The sequence below is a fragment of the Alternaria infectoria genome (assembly GCF_024043175.1).
Source record: "Alternaria infectoria strain BMP 0036 chromosome Unknown scaffold_5, whole genome shotgun sequence".
In the NCBI taxonomy this organism is placed as follows: Eukaryota; Fungi; Ascomycota; class Dothideomycetes; order Pleosporales; family Pleosporaceae; genus Alternaria; species Alternaria infectoria.
Genome location: NW_026250694.1, coordinates 1,534,149 through 1,553,375, shown reverse-complemented (window position 1 = coordinate 1,553,375; position 19,227 = coordinate 1,534,149). Strand labels below are relative to the sequence as shown.

Below are 19,227 nucleotides of genomic sequence, written 5' to 3'. Positions count from 1 at the left end.
TGTTCGGGTGGTGGAAATATCGGAGCTACATCTGTGGATAGTTAATGAATTGCGTCTCCTTTAACAATCGTCTCATGCATCGTGATGTCTCTGTCTCATGTTGTTATGATTGCTCCTTCTTAACTCCATCCTCCTGCCCTAGTGCTGTCTATCGCCCTAGCTATCCGAGGCTACCCCGCGTTCTCCACGCGCTCCTCCACTTGTCTACCTTATCACCAGCAGTTATACCCGGCCCACACTCTATGCGAACAACGCACGTATCTTGCGTTCCTCCGCGATGTAGTTTACCACATGAAACATCTGACACCTACTCGCCATGCCTCACTCAGACCACTCCCCATCCCCACCACGCGATCACTTTCCCGATCTTCCAGTCTTCCCCGACAACGTACCCACCGCGCCACTTCTCCGCATCTCGCTTCAGAAGTTACTCGACCACGACGAAGAAGAACAAAACAGATGTTGGCAAGCATGTCGCGAGTTGGGTTTCTTCTATCTCGACGTACGCAACTCCAATACGCAATCAAACTGTGACAGCAACAATACTACCAATACATCCGCCGTCGACGGCGATGCGCTACTTCAAGATGTGGACAAACTATTCGAAATAATGCGAGACTTCTACGATCTAGATGTCTCTGAGAAGATCAAATACGATTTCAAAGACCAAGGCAGTTACTTTGGCTACAAAGGGTACGGTGAAGGTTATGTCGATAAGCAAGGAACGAAAGACCGGAATGAATTCTACAATGTACATCAATCTTCCTCCTCTTCTACTTCAATGTTCCAACCTCAACTACTAACTCAATACTTCTAGATCTCCAAAGACGACATCCTCGGTCTCAGCGACCCTCTTCCCTCCCCAGCGGTCCTAAACCCACACCGCTACCTATACAAATCCTACATCACATCCTCCCATGCAATCTGCATGCTCATAACCTCTCTCCTCTCGTCACGCCTCCCTCTCACATCAGAAAGGAGCTCAGCAGGCGGACTCCCCGCCCTCCACCGTCTGCACGCCTCATCAGGCGACCAAATCCGCTTCGTCAAAGCACCACCCCAAGAACAATCACTCAAAGGCGTCGCACTGGGCGAACACACGGATTTCGGCAGCGTGACCGTCCTATTCAACCGCCTAGGTGGCTTGCAAGTCAGACTACCAGCCCACATATCCCCTCTCGCACCAACTTCCTCATCCCCACCACCCACAGCCATCGAGGAGAAACTCTGCGAAGACGGGTGGACATACGTTCGTCCCTTACCGGGCCACTGCATTGTAAATTTAGGTGACGCACTCGTCAAGTTCTCCAACGGCGCGTTGAGGAGTAATATCCATCGTGTTGTTGCACCGCCTGGGGAACAGGGGAGTGTAGAGAGGTATAGTCTTGTGTATTTTTGTCGGCCTGAGGATGATGTTTTGTTGAGGAGTCTTGTGGAGGGGGGGGAGGTGGGGGGTGAGGAGGAGGTTACGGCGAAGGAATGGATATTGAGGAGGGCGTTGGGGAGGAGGAAGGCGGATGGGTGGGAGAAGAGTGGTGGGACGGAGGCGGTTAGTATGGGTGTGAGGGGTGGGGGGACGAGGACGTGATTGAGGAGGGGATATAGAAGCGTACAGGTGCGTGCAATACTCATGTAAAGTATGTAGCCAAAGTCCAAGGTAGGTTTAGCATCATGGCTACATACAAAGTTCTCTTACTCCAAAACTTGGAAATTGTCGAAGCCATGTTGTTTTCCTCGACACTGTCATCTCATCTTCTACCACGAAGGCAGTATATAAACTCAAAAATGCTCTCTACCTCTTGCTTTCTTCTATCTTCCCCTAGTACATGCGGCTTTCCCAAAAGAATGAAGACATATCTGATGGCCTTCTCTTCTCAAAATATCGAAAGCCTTCATGGATGATCTGTTCTCCGCCTTCGGACCTCAGCACAGCAAGAGGATATTGCCAAAAAACACTTCCGGGGGAAATGATGTCCGATACCTTCCAATGACACCTAAGTCTGAAGCGCGGTTCAAAGATATTCGAGCCTTCTTCATGTCGCTGTTCGTCGTTCGGAAAGAAATGGCCTGCACAACGCCCCATGCCTGCTCCTTCCCTTCTCCAAGTCCAGGCCTTCGATCATATTCAGCCTACCCATCTTCCAAAAATACGTTCGACTGGACTCATGGCATCCGCCTCGGCTCTGTGCACAACAACAAACAGTCAAGAAAAACTTCCATGCCGGCTTCCGCCAAAGCATTGCAGCTACCTCAAAATTACAAGGCGCACACTACATGTCGTTCTCCAGCGCTGCGCCACAAATACTCCCCCGCCGCCGGTGCGTATAAAAGCACGTCTTCTCTCGACCTTGCACCTCCCACACACTCTTCACCTCCACCTTTTTTAGGACCAAAAAACATGGCTCGCAAAGACATGTGTCTGCTTTCTCCCGAAAGGAACTCATTCCACATACATGGTCTTTGCTTCAGCACACTCTCCACTTCCACCTTTCCCTGGACCAAAACATAGAGAATTGCAAGACATGTGTGTGCTTCCTCCCGAAAGACGCTACATCAAAGCGGCATGTTGCTCTCTTCCGCCATTCCCCAAGTCAGAAACAACCACAAAAAGCAGGAAAAGAGAGAGATGGCTCTCCTCTGCCTTCCGAAAAAGACACTCCTCCGTCGTAAGCCTTTGTGTCGCTGCACTCCTTCTCCACTCTTCCGCCGAATTGGATCAGATCGTATTCTCCAAAATGAAGAGTTCAAAGCTACATGGTAAAAATGCAGCGGAAGACTGCGAAACGAAACTTCAAAAAGAAAACCGCAATATCATCATGTCGCTTCCTGTTTCCTCCGTGTCTACAAGAACTCACAGAAGAGGAATCAAAGTCAAGGCGGTCGGAATCATATTGCGTTCCAGATCTTGAAACCGATGCGATAAGAAGCTCATGAGGATGCCATTATGGGGAAGGACGGACATGCAATTTGCGATAAAAGAATATCAAAACCCACACCATACATCATTATGTGTCCTTCGGCTGTCTTCCCATGCTTGGTAGTTGTGATCAAACTACGACAACGTCGGCTTATGTCTGTCCAAGCCTGCACGTCTACCTCAAAAGGACTTCATATGGAATAATGTCTCCGATCAAAAAGCTGAACTCAACGAAGAATGACAGTGAACAACGATGATATTTTCTCATTCCTTGCGAAGAACTTATTTTCCAAAAGACAAAACTAAAAACGCTCGCACGCTTCACCCATAGGGCGTTCGTTCCATCGTTTACCCATCCGCCTCAAAAGGCTTACATTCAGTCAAGACGATCTCACAAAACTGCGCTTACTGTCCACCCATCTTCTCATGCGTGCTCATCAAGCTACCAATGAAAGTAGTGATAAGCCTGCTCTGCACGGCAACGATATCATCCGGCACAAGCCAGATGGTAGCGCCCATCTTTCGCGCAATGCTGATAGCCAGCTTGGCGTTCTGGTAGCATTCGTCATCGTTGCGGCCCTGGGCGACGAGGTCGTAGTCGACGTAAGCGGGCTTCATGCCGGCGAGGACGTCGAGCAGGAAGACGGCGTTGGAGAGGGAAGAGTCCTTGAAGGAGCGGACCTGGGTGCTCTTGCCGCCCTTGCGTGCCATGTCGTTGGCCCACTTGATCATGTCTGCGTCGGAGATTTCGCGCTTGCCGAGCTGTTGGGCGAGGCCGTTGAGGGTCGAGACAATGTCCTTGCGCATCAGCTGCCATACGAGACCGAGGGTGAGTGTGCGCTGGCCGTCGGTGATGTCGGCACCTTGGATACCTGGTAGGGAGAATTGGACCTGCTTGCCGAGCTCGACGGCGTAGTTAGTGTTCTCGAGAGCCTTGAAGCGCATTAGCTCTTGGCCTTCGCGCGGCTTGTTGACGTGTCGCCAGTTTACGCTGCCCGGAATGACCTTGTCGTATGCTTGTAGGATGACTGTGCCGTCCTTGAGATCCTCGTAGAAAGATTGTACAACGGGCTTGACGTCGAGAGAGTTGAGCCACAGAGTGAAGACACGGGCCTCACGCTCTCCTGCGGCGTCAAAGTCGTCAATCTCGGCCTTCTCCTCCTCGGTGATGGGGTCGAGGCAGGGATGTGTGTTGAACAGGTTGGCGACGAAAGCCAGGTTGAGCTTCGGGTTTCCAGCTACGAGCGATGTGGGTGTGAGGAACTTGCGGCAGTCGAGGGCGTCGGCGTTCTGCAGGACCATCTCAGCGCGCTGGAGGAGGTCGGTTTGTTGGAGCGGCGCGCGAGAGCAGGTTTCTGGGGCGAGCTGGCTGAGGAGAACGGTGTAGTTCTCGCCATCCTTGACGTCGGTGGAGAAGTTGGAGACACTGAAAATATTAGCTATATGATGAGTATGATGGACCTTGTACATACGTTCTGTGCCACTTGGCGTTCTTCAAGTGGTAGTTGAACCATCTCAGCAAGATCTGCTCCGGGGGCAGACGCAGGAACTGCTCCAGTGTCTCGTCGTCCTCCAGTAACCTGTACAATTCAGGGTGTAACTTGATGTCAATCTTGCCGAGCAGACCTCTCCGGATGACCTGCCAGATCAGACCCAGAATCAAGTGCTCGCGTACTTCGATGATGTCTCCACTGCCAATGTTGACGACGGAGCACCCGATACCCTTGGCCGACTCAATGACGATGTTGTTGTTCTCGGTGAAGTGGAAGTTGTTGAGCGACTTGATCTTCTTGCCCGGCTTGTTCAGCACACGTTCGTCGATGGTGTCCGGCACGCTGTCGTTGATGAGCTTGGACAGGACCAATCCGTCCTTGCAGGCGTCGAACATCTCGAACGTGTCGGTCGGGAAGGGCAGGCGGTCGCCGATATCTGGGTCGCCGGCGAGGACGGCGTTGATATGGCGCGTGAACTCGGTGCGCTCATCTTCGTTGATGGTGTGGGTGACGTTTGCCGAAGAGCCCTGGACCTGGATCCTGCCACCACCGACGCTGCCTTTGGAGGCGTGACCTGGGTTCGAGGGCGAGTTGACGCTGGAAGCTGTGCCGGCTCGCGGGCGGGTTGGGCCGGTCGACATGCGCTGCTGGGCAGGCGACGAGACGCGCAGTTTGGAGATGAGCTGCAGCGGTTAGCTTGCACGTGGCGCGTGACATGCTGGATTACATACATCTACATAGTCGTCGAGCTCTACTCTCCGCGAGCTGTCGAGTTCCACCTCTTTCAGGGCCTGTCGCACCACGTCGTACGGCTGGTGCTCCGACTGCTGGGCGCCCTTAATGACGGTGCTCTCGTCGAGGTAGCCCTTGTCGTCGACGTCGAGCTTGCGGAAGGCATCCTGCAGGCCAAAGATCTCGCCCTGCTCGAACTGGGGGTATTTCCTGTGCGCAATGGCCTGTTAGCTACCGTGGAAGCCAGCGGATGCCGCGAGAAGGGCGGCGCGCCCACGTACTTTTGCAGCTTGATGATGTTCATGTTGGCGGTGCAGGTGGACAGGAATCTAGCACAGCGGGGAGAATATACTGGGCGGCAACGTGACTGCCTGGCTCCGCCTCGTTCTGGATGCGCGTTCGTCGACTTTGAGCCTCTGTTTTGCTTACCCGATGACGACGTGGGGCGACTGCCAAGACGGACACCTCGAGGGGCAGGTCGCAACTTGATCCCGGATTACGTACGCACGTCACCGCGCTCCCTGCATTAGGCTGCTATCCCTTCACCTGTACCCAACGCGACCACATAGCAGGTGGCACACACGACCACCTCGTACCCCTGGACGCGCAATGCCCTTGAATCTTTTCGCCGCTTCATCTCTCTCCAACACCCACCCGTCGTCAATGCCCAATACCTTCATGGGTCCCTAGTGTGTGAAGCGGTGTCCATTGCCACCTCACCCGTCGCTAGAGCCAGCCTTAGTCTCTACTTATGAAAAAGCCGCATACATACAACGCATCACAGCACATCACAGTCAATCGCGGACGCATATCATCAGTGGAAAAAGAGCTTTTGATTCCCTCATTAACATCATAAGGTCCATGTCGCCGGCTCGTCCAACGAAAATAAGACACTAAACCATCCCGTCTCCTAAATCGCTCAAAGTGGCTTGACGGCTGTCCGTATGCTATTCAGCCCGAACGCACCACCTACTAAAAAACAACAGGGCGACATGTCGACTCTAGACATGCCCGCCAAATCAATGTCATCATTGCGTGAACATCCCGTCGTGTACGCCTGCATTTTCGTCAAACATGACGCGCCGTTGTTTCCCAAGCAGGAAAGAGTACTGGAGTTGTGTCGCTCACGTCGTCGGCCCCACTGCCACATGTGTCCGGTATTAACGGTGGGTGTGTTGGCGTATGTCGAGCGAGAGGATTACTGAGGTGGCAGCACGACCGACTCCGAAAAAGCTTCCAGACTCTTTCCAGCTCCAGAAAAGTAAAAGACGTGGTTGTAGAATGTACAAGACTTGCACGTGCTCGTGCCGCATGCAGAAGTCGTATATCATGAGACTGAAAGCCCAGGATATGGTGTGGTGGAACACGAGTTCCGAGAAGCAAATGGTCGTTAAAGTCGTGAATGCCGAAACGTGTTGAAATGTAGACAAGAGACATAACCAAAGGAAATATAAACACTAGGAAATACGAGAGAGCGACAAGATGGGCGTCTGGGTCGCCCCGAGTCGTTGCGTTCCGGTCCGTGAGTCTGCTGGTGAATGTCGAGGTACCATGTTGTGTTGCTGCTGAAAAGACCGCTCGCTCAATGCCGCGAAATCGCTGTAGATAGAGGCCAAACCGCCTTCTAATGTGAGAACAGGCAGCTGACCACCCGAATGCTTGCGCGAATGAGTCCGATTACCGCCTGGTACGCTGAGCCTGGGCCGTCATGGTATGCGCGCGCTGGATGCCAGGGTTGGGGTCGGCGTAGTTTCCACCAACGGCACCGCCCTCCATAGTCTTGCGTCTCTTGAGGCCGCCCATATCGTCGCCCTGGACGCTATCAGGGCGGTATGGGTCCTGCTCCTCGTCGTCGCGGCCGCGCTTACCAGAGTTGTTCACTCCGTTGGAGGGAGGGTATCCCTGGCTGGAGTACTGCGAGACAGCGCCGGGTCCCTGGTAGGCGTCGTGAGCTGCGTTACCGTTAGGGGGACCTCGGGGATCGCTCATGACACTGTAAAGGTTGCTGGAAGGGGGTCCCTGACGTTGCGGCGTCGAGTAGCCCGGGTTCCATTGAGGCTGGCCGGTAGCTGCCGATCGAGGCGTGGCTCGTCCAGACCCGTTTTGGTGGGGCGATCCCGTCATCTCAGGAGACAGGTGGGCGTGGTCGGGGTGCATGGCGCCAGGTGCACCGTTGGAGGCGTATCCGTAAGGGCCTCTGTTTCCGTTGTAAGGAGCGCTGGCGTGGGTGTACTCATTTTCATGATCGCCCTCGCTTCCAGCTTGGGGAGGAGCCACCTGCTCGCTACCCTGCGGCATCATGCCATCGGCTGGCTTGACGTCGCCTTCATCCGGCACATCGCTGATGCGCGATGGTGGTGCCATCTCCGTCTTTGGGTAAGAGCCGTCTTGACGGTATCCCATCATGGGCTGGCCCTGTGCGTATTGGCCTGGCTGAGATGGTGGTCCTGAGTACAAGGGCCTGGAGCCATCAAAGCTCTGACCAGAAGCGTACGACATACCCTGCTGCACAGCGCCAGGTGGAGTGCTGGCGGGCGTGGTTGGTACAGAGCGCGTGTTGCTCAGTCCAGTGTCGATGGACAGCGGTTGACCTCCTTGGGAGTTTTGGACGTTGGCGCCGTTCCACTCGTATGAGCTACCTTGGTTGCCCATACCCATGATGCTTGAGGCGCTTGTGGGAGGAGTAGGGAAAGTGTGAGCCCGGTCGATGCCGGGGCGACCTGACGAAGGGTGCGGCTGGATAGCATGCGGTGGCTGAGACATGGCAGCACCAATCGGGTTGCTCATCGAGTGGTGATGATGGAGCGACGGAGGTTGCGACGCTGCCGGTCCGGACAGGTATCGCTGATGTGTCTGCGTATGGTCAGGTCTCCGGTTCCCAACAGCAGCCATGGCAGCGCTTCCTACACTTGCCCTCGTCTGGTTCGAGGGATGATAAAGCAGTGCTCCAATGTCGTGAACAAACAGAGGATACAGTTGCTCGGTGATCTTCTCCTTGTTGGCAAACTCGAGAGCTCGCTCGAAAGGAATCCTGTCTCAAGTTAGTGTCTGAAAGTCGCATGCGAAGTGGTGACACTTACCAAACACCCTTGAGATGCATTGGGCCGATCTTAACAACATGGCGCGTCTTCTCGCTTTTCAGTATGCCGTCACGACGACCCCGGGTCATTCCCGCGACATTGAGAAGCTTGGTGCCGTTGATCATGTGATTGTCTATAATGAGTCAGCTCAGTATTCCGTCGTGTGATTGAAGACTAAACATACCTTCACGGCGAGCAACACAAACGCCCTTGGCTTCAACCTGGAAACAAAGACTGCCTTCATCTTCCCACAGTGTTGCGGTCACACGGGGCTTCATTCCTGGGGGAGCGACCTGGCCAGTGTGGTCGAATGTCTGAGATTGATAGCTCTGCGAACCTGGTAGTGATGATGCGGGGGCTCCGGACGACATAGCTAGAAGAGTCAGTCTCATCTCTGAGGACATGGCATCAAGCTTACCTGGAAGTTGGAGCGTTGAAGGCACCATAGCCGGATTCATTGAACCAGAAGAAGCAGGCATCTGCGAAGGGACACCAGTGGGGTAGCCATATGGATATCCGGGTGGACCTTGGCTGTACTGGTGTTGAGGCTGCATCATCGAGGACTGTTGCGGGGGGTACGAGTAATGCGACAAGCCCGAAGGGGGAGCTGACGCCGGAGCGTGGGTAGCGGTAGCCATGTGGGGTTGATGCACGTCAGCATACGATTGCATCTGGTTCATGCTGTTGTAGCCGCCCGTAGCAAAGCCGTATCCGTCTTGGGTGCCGAATGGTGACTGCGCGTTCACGTGGGAGTCGCGACGGATAGACTGTGGGGTGTGTTCGGGGGAGGGCGTCTTGAACCCAGTGGCCTGACCGTTGATCGATGCGGCGTAAGATGTATGGGAACCTGCGCTTCCACCGACCACTGAACCAGAGCTAATGGAGTCGCCTCGAGGGGAAGAGGAGTTTGACGAGGCGCTAGGATGCGATTGTATCTGGGGTAGGGCTGGCAGACGCTCGTTGGATACTGCAGGCTTGGGCTGGTAGTGGGATTGGTACCAGGTATCGACGGGGCCGCGGGCGTGGACCGACGAGATCGACGGGAGCTCCAGCTTTACGGTATTGACGTGTTTTCGCGTAGAAGTCTCTGTGTCGCTCTTCGAGAAGCTTTTCGCGAGGATGCTCGAGTCAGTCCTCACGATAGCCGAGCGTATTGTTGTGGCGGAGCAATCAGTCGACGCTCACGAAACTAGATTGCAGTATCTGCGCACGTATCCGACAGACGATAGCTCGCTGTTGTTATAGCTTGCCGCAAAAGGTTGACAGGACGAATGATCTTCACCGCAAGTTAGTTGTTTGCTTCCTCAAAACGAAATCGGTCGACTGCAGCGGCAGCCAACGAGACGCGGCCAGACACGTGTGCAAACAAATCCAACTGGAGAGGCAGGTTTGAGAGTACAATGGGGAGAGTCGAGTGAAGGGTGGTGGACCGGATTGATTGGGGTGGGAGTGCAGTGGTGGTAATCGTGAATGGAGGAACTGACCAGGATGACTTGTCGATAGATAGACGCGACGCAAAGCTCAAGGCGCGAGTGAAGCTGCAGGCTAAATTCGAACGCTGCAAACAATGCTAAAGTGTCAAAAAGCTAATCGTTACGTCGTTGCAGTCGTGAAGCAGGAAGAGCTGGTAGTCGACAACGCTTTTGACGCTCAGGTGCAAAACACGCAAAGGGAGGAATTGACGAATGCCGGTCTGGAAGAATAGCTGAAGATGGCTGAACGGGCTCGAAACATGTGCTGCAGGGTGGACGTGGGCGTGGGCAGTGTTGTTGTCGTGAAGGGTCGTAATGTCGTCGCGCTTCGTTAATGCGGGCCGAGCTGTATCGATACTGATAACCGCTGCACCTGCAAGAAAACACTACGCGCAGCACGCGTCAGTACTCGCACGTGGGACACAAAAGAGGAAGAAGTGAGTGCAAGACAATCAACAAGCGGCCGTATATGGGATGTAAACAGGGAAAGCCAACAGAGAGGCTTCTTCGCAGACTGCGGTGGGGAGGCGGAGGGTTTAGAGGCGGAGGTGGTTGGGATGGGACCTCTTGCTAGTGCTGGACCAACCAGACAACGCGCGACAGATAGGCGAAGGAAACGCAGGCGGCGTGTCCGGCGGGCAGCATTCGAGCGTGGCAGAACAGAAGAGAGTGGGTAGACCCTTTGACTTACCAAATTCTTCAACGAACGAACGCGAAGAGTGCGGACAACAACGACGCTGGACGGTTGCTTGCGTGTGGAGAAGGAAGTCGTTCTTGACGGCGATGCTGCAGGATTCTCTGCAGCGCTCGACAGCAGGCAGGCCGCAGCTAAGAGGGCTGACCGAGACAGGCGAGCAACGCACGCCCCGCCAGGTAGTCTGTTCGAGGTGGCCGCTTCTTTTGCAGGCGGCGTGTCCAATGCTTCTACACTGTCAGTGCGCGATGGGCGTCGCTGGCAAGTTGTTCCGTAGAGAAACGCTGTAGCTGCGTGAACGGGCCGGCGCGAGTTTGCAGGAGCGGCTCAATGAGACAGGCGATGCAGTCGAGATGAAGCCGCAGCAGCGCGTGAAGCCAGAGACGGTGCGCCCAAGGTGCAGGCTCTTTACTGTACCTAGGCACGGGTGGTGGAGATCTTCTGGGGACTCAGCGCTGCACACACACGAGCCGCCGCGAGCACACAATCTAAATTCACATCGGGCTTGGTGAGAGTCGCAGAGGACACGATGGCATGGGGGTGGCCCGGCTTGCGCACCCAGCCTGGACCCGCGAGCAACAATCCCGTGAAAGGCAGGCCGTTTCGCTCTCGACGCACAGACTCCACCTTGGAGCATGCTGACTGGGCTGATCCGCCGACGGTGCGGTTGACAAGGGCGCTGGATGGAGAACGAGATGACAGGGACAGGGCTGCGAGGCTATACCGCGACGACCACTATGCACGCAAGCGAGCATAGCACTCTCGTGCCAGCCACCACCCTGGCCCAAAGAAACACGACAGCAGACGCATCCTCTCGCACGCCTGCTGCCATGAGCACGTCTCAGGGACCGTCAGACGGCTGCTATTCCTGTTCGTGCCTCCAGACTCCTGCCAGCTTCCTAAACACTGGCGATGACATGGCGGGCAAGGATAGTGGGCTCCATGTTTAGCGGGCGCCTACTTTTTTTCACCAGTGTGCCGCTTCCTGAGGCATCGGATGGGCTCCCGATGGGGATAACACGGCTGAATACATGGGGCCATTGAGAGTAGCCGGAGATATTTGACGCGCAGTGCGAATACACCTAGTCAGTCGTCGAGTGATAGGGAGCAGTCGCGCAAGGGCTGCAGCCTTTGACTAAGCTGCGCCGGACCGCGTTGATGCGGAGCATAGCCCAGAAACGCATCCCAACAAGCGATCGGAAAGCCCCAGGTCAAACGTCTGGGTCCATATCACGCACAGTCGGCTGGAGCTGCTGAGTGGCCCGGCTGGCGCGATGATTTGCACTGCTGCGAGTCAGAGCGGGACGCTTGGTAGTGCTCACTGAGACGAAAAAGCAGAGAGAGACACTGCAGCACTGCCGGCCAGCCACGCTCGCTCTGAAACGGGCTCAACTGCCGCGGCACGCCCATGGGCTGACCACCATCGTCATCCTTTCCTCTTTCACAGCGGCAATGTATGCTTTGGGCAGGACGTAGATGAGATCCAGCTCCCCGAATGTCTCTCGACACCCTGATGCCGTGCGAATTCCCTGCTCAGGCTAAATGGGCGCCCCATCCAACTGTGGCAGGGATGAGGCCCGAGAGCGAGCGGGACAGACGGACGGTAGGCCGTGCAAGCCAGCTGGCTGTTTGGTATGGTATTGGTCAGACCCGATTTGATTGGCTGTGTAGTCGACGGTATGGACTGAGACCAGCGTCTATCATTGCCATGGGCTTATCCACTCGACGGCCTAGACACGCAAGACATGAAGCGAGCATGTGAAGCAGGTGCGACGTGGAGACTCGACTGTGTGCGACAGCCATGTCATGTCCGCAGCGTCGACCATAGATGCTGGAAGCCCTCCACACTGCCATCGATGGACAAACGTGCCGACCGTGACACAGGCTTGGGCTTGACGTTGGATGTGGACGCCGCAGAGTTTGATAGGATGCCCGCTAGTTGCGGTGAGTAGATGCGCTGGCGACGCTAGCCCCAAGCAGCCCTGCCAAGCCGAGGTCACGCTTTCTTACTGCGCCCTCAACAGCCACCCGCACTACCGCGCTATGAGTGCAACTCAATATTCATCACCGTGTCTCGCTGTCGGAATCTCTTGACCCAGTACCCTGGCAGTGACCTAGTGCAGTATCACAAGGGCATTCCTTTCGGCCAGCTGAAACAGCAATACGGCCGGACGCCTCCCTCGCCGCAATCCTCAAAGCGAGAAACGCCCTGCCATGTCACTGCGTCACGGGATTCGCAGCACAGCGCACGGGAGAATCCGCCTCCATCCCTGCCACAACCATGCGAACGGTGACAGCCTCGACTCTGGGACTCAAAGCAGGCCAGCCACTTGACAGTTGGCACCTGTCCTGCCCATGTTATCGCCTCAGGCGCCAAACCAACTGTTCGCATCCATCTGATCCCCCCTGCTAGCCGCGGAGCGCACACTGATGCTCTGACGGCCAATCCTCCCATGTTATCTTGCAACATGTGGTCTCAAGTCTGGTCGGGAACAACATTCCCGCACACCTGTACCACTACTGACGGCATCAGATGAGGGCTGTCGGAGCATATCGCATCGTCAGTTGATCCTCGCCAAGATTGGAATGGCCATGCCAGGAACTCTATTACAGTGCGGTAGTACAGTTGCTAGTATGTGAATCACACCAGAGGCGAAAGGTAGGACCAGAAGCTCAAGCGACCCGCACCGTATTACCGTGTGTAAGTCTACGTTCAAGGAGCTGTGCGCACCATCTCCTCACCAAGGCGCAGTCACACCCTCGTCGCGTGGACTACCGTGGCTAGCAGATATGCACAGGTGTAAATAAACGTGCAGTGCAGCCGGCGCGATGTGGGAGCGGATCGTGGAGAAAGGCCCGCGCCTGTCTCTACCTCTTACTTGCTGACCACCACCACAGCGGCAGTCGGGACTGGCAACATCAGTGTGTCAGAGCAAATACCGTCCTTGACCGATCCGGTCGAGCGCCCAGAGGTTTCAACCTCTCAGCACAAGACCAGCGTTCTATTCTCGATCCTTTGACAGGGTTCATCAAAAGGGCGACTCTTGTTGCATCAGCCTTAGCTCCCTCGAGCATCGTGTTCTCGTGTAGTGGCCACGCAGTGGGGTCTGTGTACATTCCTGTCCAACTGGCAATAAAGCGCAATCTGTACTCGGACCACAGCTGTCTGTATCCCCGGACGAGGGCGTCGCCCTGAGCCTGCTTAGTACAACTTCCAAGCTTATCATTTGCTTCACTGAGAATACCGCTCTAGAGAAAAGAAATCATTCTCCACGTTCAAGTCAAAGACCGTCTCGAACACATGTACAAACGTTCCTGCAGCGTGAGGCAATCCCGCGATGCGGCCGCGCTTGGGACAATCTAGCCTTCGATTGGATAACGCCGCGTATGCAGCAAGCCGCACTTGCATATGCATGTGATATAGGGTATCCCTGCATGGTCTGAGCCAAGCTCGTGCCCCTCAGTCGTCCACGATCACGGCTCGATCGAACTGCTGGAATAAGGCCTTCACGTGCGGTTCCACTGACAATTTCATGTCTTCGCTTGATAGCACACGAGCGCGAAACGACCGTCGTGGGTTCAGAGCGAGATATTGAATTCTCCCGCGACGGTCATTCTGGAGCCCTTGCTTCCATATTGATCAGCACCACATCCTCGTTCAAGCGTTCAGATAGGCGTTCGGCTACCAATCACCACCGGCCACGTCAGGAGACAGCAGAGCCGTTATCGGGGTATCGACGGAGCAAGTAAGCCACGACCGCTCCTTGCAGCTCGTGGGGTGCGACCTCTGATTTTGATTGGCGGGTCGACACGCTCACCGGTCTTGCTTCATGGGTTTTCGCCCCACCCCTTGTCACGCTCTGTGGACGACTCGCTTGTTCCGACGTTCTCTAGCGTCTTTTCGATTGCACTCCAGATGCTCTTCGATGCTCAACAAAGTTCAACAATGAACAATCGAAGTGAGGGGTTCATTGTTCGGTTGAGATGACTACCCGTTTTGCCGGCAACAAACATCCTCTAGAAGCGAAACCCTCACCGCTCTTCTATTCTTGTACCTCGGATCTTCAATGGAAGGTTGAAGCAATCTAAAAGCTTGCTGGCGAGCTAGGGTGAAGTAGACGGCCGTGCTCCCCCCGCTGCGCCGCACGCTCAGCGTATGTATGTACTTCTAAAGTGCCGGCAGCGACGCAGACGTTTTGGAGTCGTCACTTGAGTCAGAAAGTCGCCGGTGGGCACACATGTCGACTTCCGCCTCCATGCAGCATCTCAACGGCAGCCAAAGCAGGCTGCCATCTCGCAGCAGAGTCGCTTGTGGCTAGGGCGGTGCATGATCCGCACGACATACCTACATGCGTCAATTGTATGTTTTGCCACAATTCAGGGTACACTGCAGTATGCCCCACGCTATGAAGCGGATTACATACGATCATCAAGAACCTTGGAATGACTCGAATTGAGGAACATACGTTCTAAGAAGGGTCTCAGCGCAACTATGCATGGGCGGCGATGGATTTCCATGGGTGCATTCAGCCTACCGCGACGTCCTTGCTGTACTGACCGTCGGACCCAGCTGTATGGACACATAGCGACCCGGTATACTACTGCAGAACGCGGCTGTACCGGTATCGACGCTCCATACATCGACTCATCTTTATCCAAAGACGTACTTTCGCCGGGCAACAGGCGAACAGATAACGCGTGCAAGCGCTATTGCGCTATCTACTGGAAACACGCCACCTTCGATATCTTCTCCATACTACACCGGCTCGCTAGGGAAAGCAAAGTGCGTTACCCGCGTCCTTGGTAGTGGGCGGCTGGATAAATCACCACAGTCGCTTAAAGGCATGGTCAATATACCTCAGTGCGTCGGTAATATGACGGCATTCTAGAGCTCCCATCCGAGGGTCTCTACACAGGACCGAGAGCATCGCGCGATATTCTACCACCTACGCCTTCCCTTCTAGCCTACGAATCGTCTAGTGTGTTTCGATAGGTAATCAAATTCAGGACTACCGGGTCGTGTTGTCGTATCCGAGCAAAGCAAAAACACTTCGAGCCGAGCTGGTTTTGGCCGAACCTCTAATCCGTGGCTATGCGAACGGACTACTCACCGAATGTAACGGGCTATGACGCCTAGGCCCGGGCTATATACGCCAAAGCGTTGCTAAAAGCTAGATACGCGTCAACGGTGGTCCACACACAGGATGCTCGAGCTCTTCCATCGCTATCCGAATACACCGAGGAGAACGTGCTCAGCCAGCCATCCCGGGATACGCCGGGGTGGCTGGGAAACATGGGCTGATCTGGTAGGAAAATCTCTGCATGCATCGCGGGCCGAGAGAACTCGCGCATTGATCGTGTTGCAGTCCAGCGTCGTAGTTCATTTAGTCATGTTGAAGTTGCTTGAGTTTTGCTGCGCCTGCCTTGTGGCTGGGTTCGCATTATGCGAACCACGGTACCAGCTGTCATAGCGTGGTGCTACCTTTCAGCACGCATGTATACTTACGTCTACACACCCTGCAACCACCAATACTAGGTCTTTGCCTTCTGACCCCGCATTGCAGACGGCAATGTCGGGTGTCGACCACCGACTGCTCCCCACGCGTACCTACAATTCTGCCTCAATGTACATGCAGCATGCGCATATCCACGTATTGGGTCCCATTGCCTTGCCTTTGTTGACATCAACGATATGGAATAAATGTGGAAACAACATCACTGTTACTGTTGACGACTGCATTCCAATTCGCGGGAAAGTTGACAATCCCCCGACACGTTCGGCTCCGTTGCGCCTCTCATCGCGACATCATCATTCAACGCGACCGGCTAATGCTTCTCCCCAACCCACTCCGAATCACACATACCTACCAGATCCATGAAACAAGCCAGGCTAAAGCCTGAAACATACAAGTTTGCTACTACGGTAAAACCAGCAAAATACCCATCCGCAATCTCCTGCGAACACATGTTGTAGATCAAACATTCAATGTTGCAAGTGTCCACGATGCCATGTTCAACCCAAGACGGGCGCATCCCTCCTGTCGAGTAATTGACGTGCGTCGCGGGTCGGCTCTGCATGTTTTGACACGTTCGGTATCTTTGACCCTGCATTGCAGACGTGCCTCGGTGAGGCGTGCATGCGCAGGCTTGCTCGTGTCTCAGATGTGGCAGGATTGTACTGCTGCAACCTTGCTCGTGGAGGTTGTGATGTAGAGTAGGATGACATCACGTGTGTGATATGCGCCTGCATGCGCGCTGCGCGTGCGCATTGCGTTTTCATGCCTCTACTGCTATGCGATTATCTCTGTCTGATAGTTCGTATCTTCGCATAAGTGAGAAATCGATAGTCGGATGAAGCCGACTTTTTGACCTTCATTCGTTGAACATTAAGTTGCGCCTGCCTCAATAAGCACGATGCATGTGTGACCCCGCGTGATGTGCAATCTCAGCGCGCAAACACCCAGATAACAGATGTCCAGTGTCTTCTAGATTCTAGCTACACCAAGGAGCCTGTAGTCAATCAGGGTTTCACATCATCGACCAAATCCTGCTAAGATGATCATCGCAACGATACTCTGCCTCTTCGCTCACTTCTTTGTCACGTATCCGCTGTACCAACTCTATCGCAATTACGTGTGCGCACGTAAGTTTGGCTTGCGCATCATCATAAGTCCTGTCACCCCATATACTCTACAATGGCAATTGGTAGCTAGTCTATTCCGAACTTACCTGAAAAGATACCGGTGGTTCAGAGCCATTGACTGGACATGTTGCTGGCAAGACAACGACAAGTTACATCAAGAACTTGGTCTCTGCTTCATTGTGGTGGCGCCAGGGCATAATGTGCTATGTACGAGTGACCCGAAAACGATTGAACATGTACTCAAGGATTGGAGGGGGTTTGTAAAGCCTGACAATGTGAATGGTGAGTTCGACGATGTGTGATAGGACACTGGAAGCGGGAACTGACTATGACTGTAGAGATATTGGGCACGTTTGGGCAAAATGTTGACACGGTATGTGCCATATGCTCTGGAAAGTCGCAGTTCACCCCATATTCTTAGTACTCGGGACAGTAAAAGCTAATGCAAAAAGTCAAATGGCGATGATTGGATCCGTCATCGCAAACTCACAGCGCCATGCTTTAACGAGCGAGCCTCAGCCACGGTATGGAACGAAGCTCTGCAACAGTCGAAAAACATGATCGAGCGTTGGCTCTCATCACCCGGCGGAAGCACGAACAGCATGGTCAAAGACACCAGTACACTGGCGCTCAACGTCATCTCTTCGGTCGCTTTTGAGAATACAGAAGTCAATGAACCGACATCAGGTCACCAACTGTCACTTCGCGATGCATTAGTGACGGTGATGAGTACTTCAATCTCACCGGCTATAGAGGGTATCATGCCACTCTTCAAATTCCCCTTATTCGAATCGCTGCTTCCGACTAGTACTAAGCGACTGCTACTCGCCATGCGTGAGTTCCGGCAATACATGGACGAAACTGTCGTGAGAGAGCGATCAAAAGTTGTCGGCGGGCAACCCAAAGCTGCTACACTCATCAGTACCCTGATCATGGCCAACGATACAAAGAACACTGGAAGTGGGGGTTCGAAAGCTAAACTATCCGACGTTGAGTTAAGAGGCAATATATTTATTTTCACAGTTGGTGGACTGGAGTCTACTTCAATCACACTATCATACGCATTGGCTTTGCTGGCTGTGCACCCTGATGTCCAAGACTGGGTAGTGGAAGAGCTAGATGAAGTTCTGAAAGACGAAGCGGCTGATGAATTGGAGTATGCAAGGGTGTTCCCACAACTGAAGAGAGTAATGGCTGTCATGGTACGTCCTCGTTCTTCATAAACACCGGCCATCTACTATTGCGCGGAGCATGATCGCAGGCTAACAGAATTGCAAGTACGAAACGCTACGTCTCTACAGTCCTTCGCCGCCTCTTCCGCGTTTACCCTTTCCTGCACATCCCCAGCGTACTATCCCACAGACCAGTTTAGAATCCAAGAAAGCCCATGAGAATATCGTCCTTCCGGCTAACACCCAAATCATGCTCAACTCATGGGCTTCTCACACCTCATCCGCCAACTTCCCCGATCCGCTTACTTGGAACCCGAAGCGCTGGATTCAGTCGCAATCCGCCGGTAGTAGCAGGGTAACTCTACCCGAGATACTGTCTGCTGAAGAACTCAAGCACCCAACGAGTGGTAGTGGATTCTTCGCATGGGGGACTGGCCCGAGGATCTGCCCGGGAATGAAGTTTAGTAAGGTGGAGTTTTGCAGTGTGTTGAGTAGCGTCCTGGAAAAGGTCAGGGTTGAAGTGGTGTGTCAAGACGGCGAGACGGTGGGTGTGGCTGGACAGAAGGTGGTGAGTATTTTGCGGGACTCATGTGCAGACCCGCTGCTGCTTCATGTCAGACAGCCAGAAAAGTTGGAGTTGAGAGTTGTCGAGCGCTGAGAATTATTGATATCAAAATTGGCCACGGGTGGTAGGAGCGTGGAGACTTCTTGTAGTATTGCAGTGGTAATAACTGCCGAAGGCATGTGCATTATAATGCCTAGATGACCCACGAGTATACCATCTTGGATATGCTATAGTCCATATTCACTTTTAGAACCCCGACATGCGACTCGGCGCCCGACTTCCAGCATCAGTAGACATATAAGGTACCCTTGGTGGCGGCGTATCCTTTTCCAGGAACGCAAAGATATCCTGTCCCACCTGCCGGCTGATCTTACTGTACATGGATATCATGACATCCGTCCCCGCATCGTTCAGCTCATAGTCTGGTCCACGACAGCCGGGTATAACTTTGCAGTGGGT

At 54.1% G+C, this 19,227-nt stretch overlaps 3 protein-coding genes across 3 annotated transcripts; 1 reads left to right on the top strand and 2 right to left on the bottom strand.

The window, feature by feature from the left end:
• Positions 1–316: 316 nt before the first annotated feature.
• Positions 317–875, top strand: J4E92_004170 (uncharacterized protein; the record flags this gene model as incomplete). The annotated part of the gene is made up of 2 exons (XM_051495562.1): positions 317–693; positions 818–875. 2 exons carry the CDS (start codon positions 317–319, stop codon positions 873–875), a joined length of 435 nt encoding a protein of 144 aa, XP_051354581.1.
• A 2,447-nt stretch (positions 876–3,322) lies between these two features.
• SAC6 (Fimbrin, actin-bundling protein) lies at positions 3,323–5,446 on the bottom strand (the record flags this gene model as incomplete). Its single annotated transcript, XM_051495561.1, has 4 exons — positions 3,323–4,343; positions 4,390–5,093; positions 5,142–5,352; positions 5,424–5,446. 4 exons carry the CDS (start codon positions 5,444–5,446, stop codon positions 3,323–3,325), a joined length of 1,959 nt encoding a protein of 652 aa, XP_051354580.1.
• Positions 5,447–6,819: 1,373 nt separating this feature from the next.
• On the bottom strand, positions 6,820–8,593 carry J4E92_004168 (uncharacterized protein; the record flags this gene model as incomplete). Its single annotated transcript, XM_051495560.1, has 3 exons — positions 6,820–8,173; positions 8,223–8,355; positions 8,407–8,593. 3 exons carry the CDS (start codon positions 8,591–8,593, stop codon positions 6,820–6,822), a joined length of 1,674 nt encoding a protein of 557 aa, XP_051354579.1.
• Between the last annotated feature and the right edge of the window lie 10,634 nt (positions 8,594–19,227).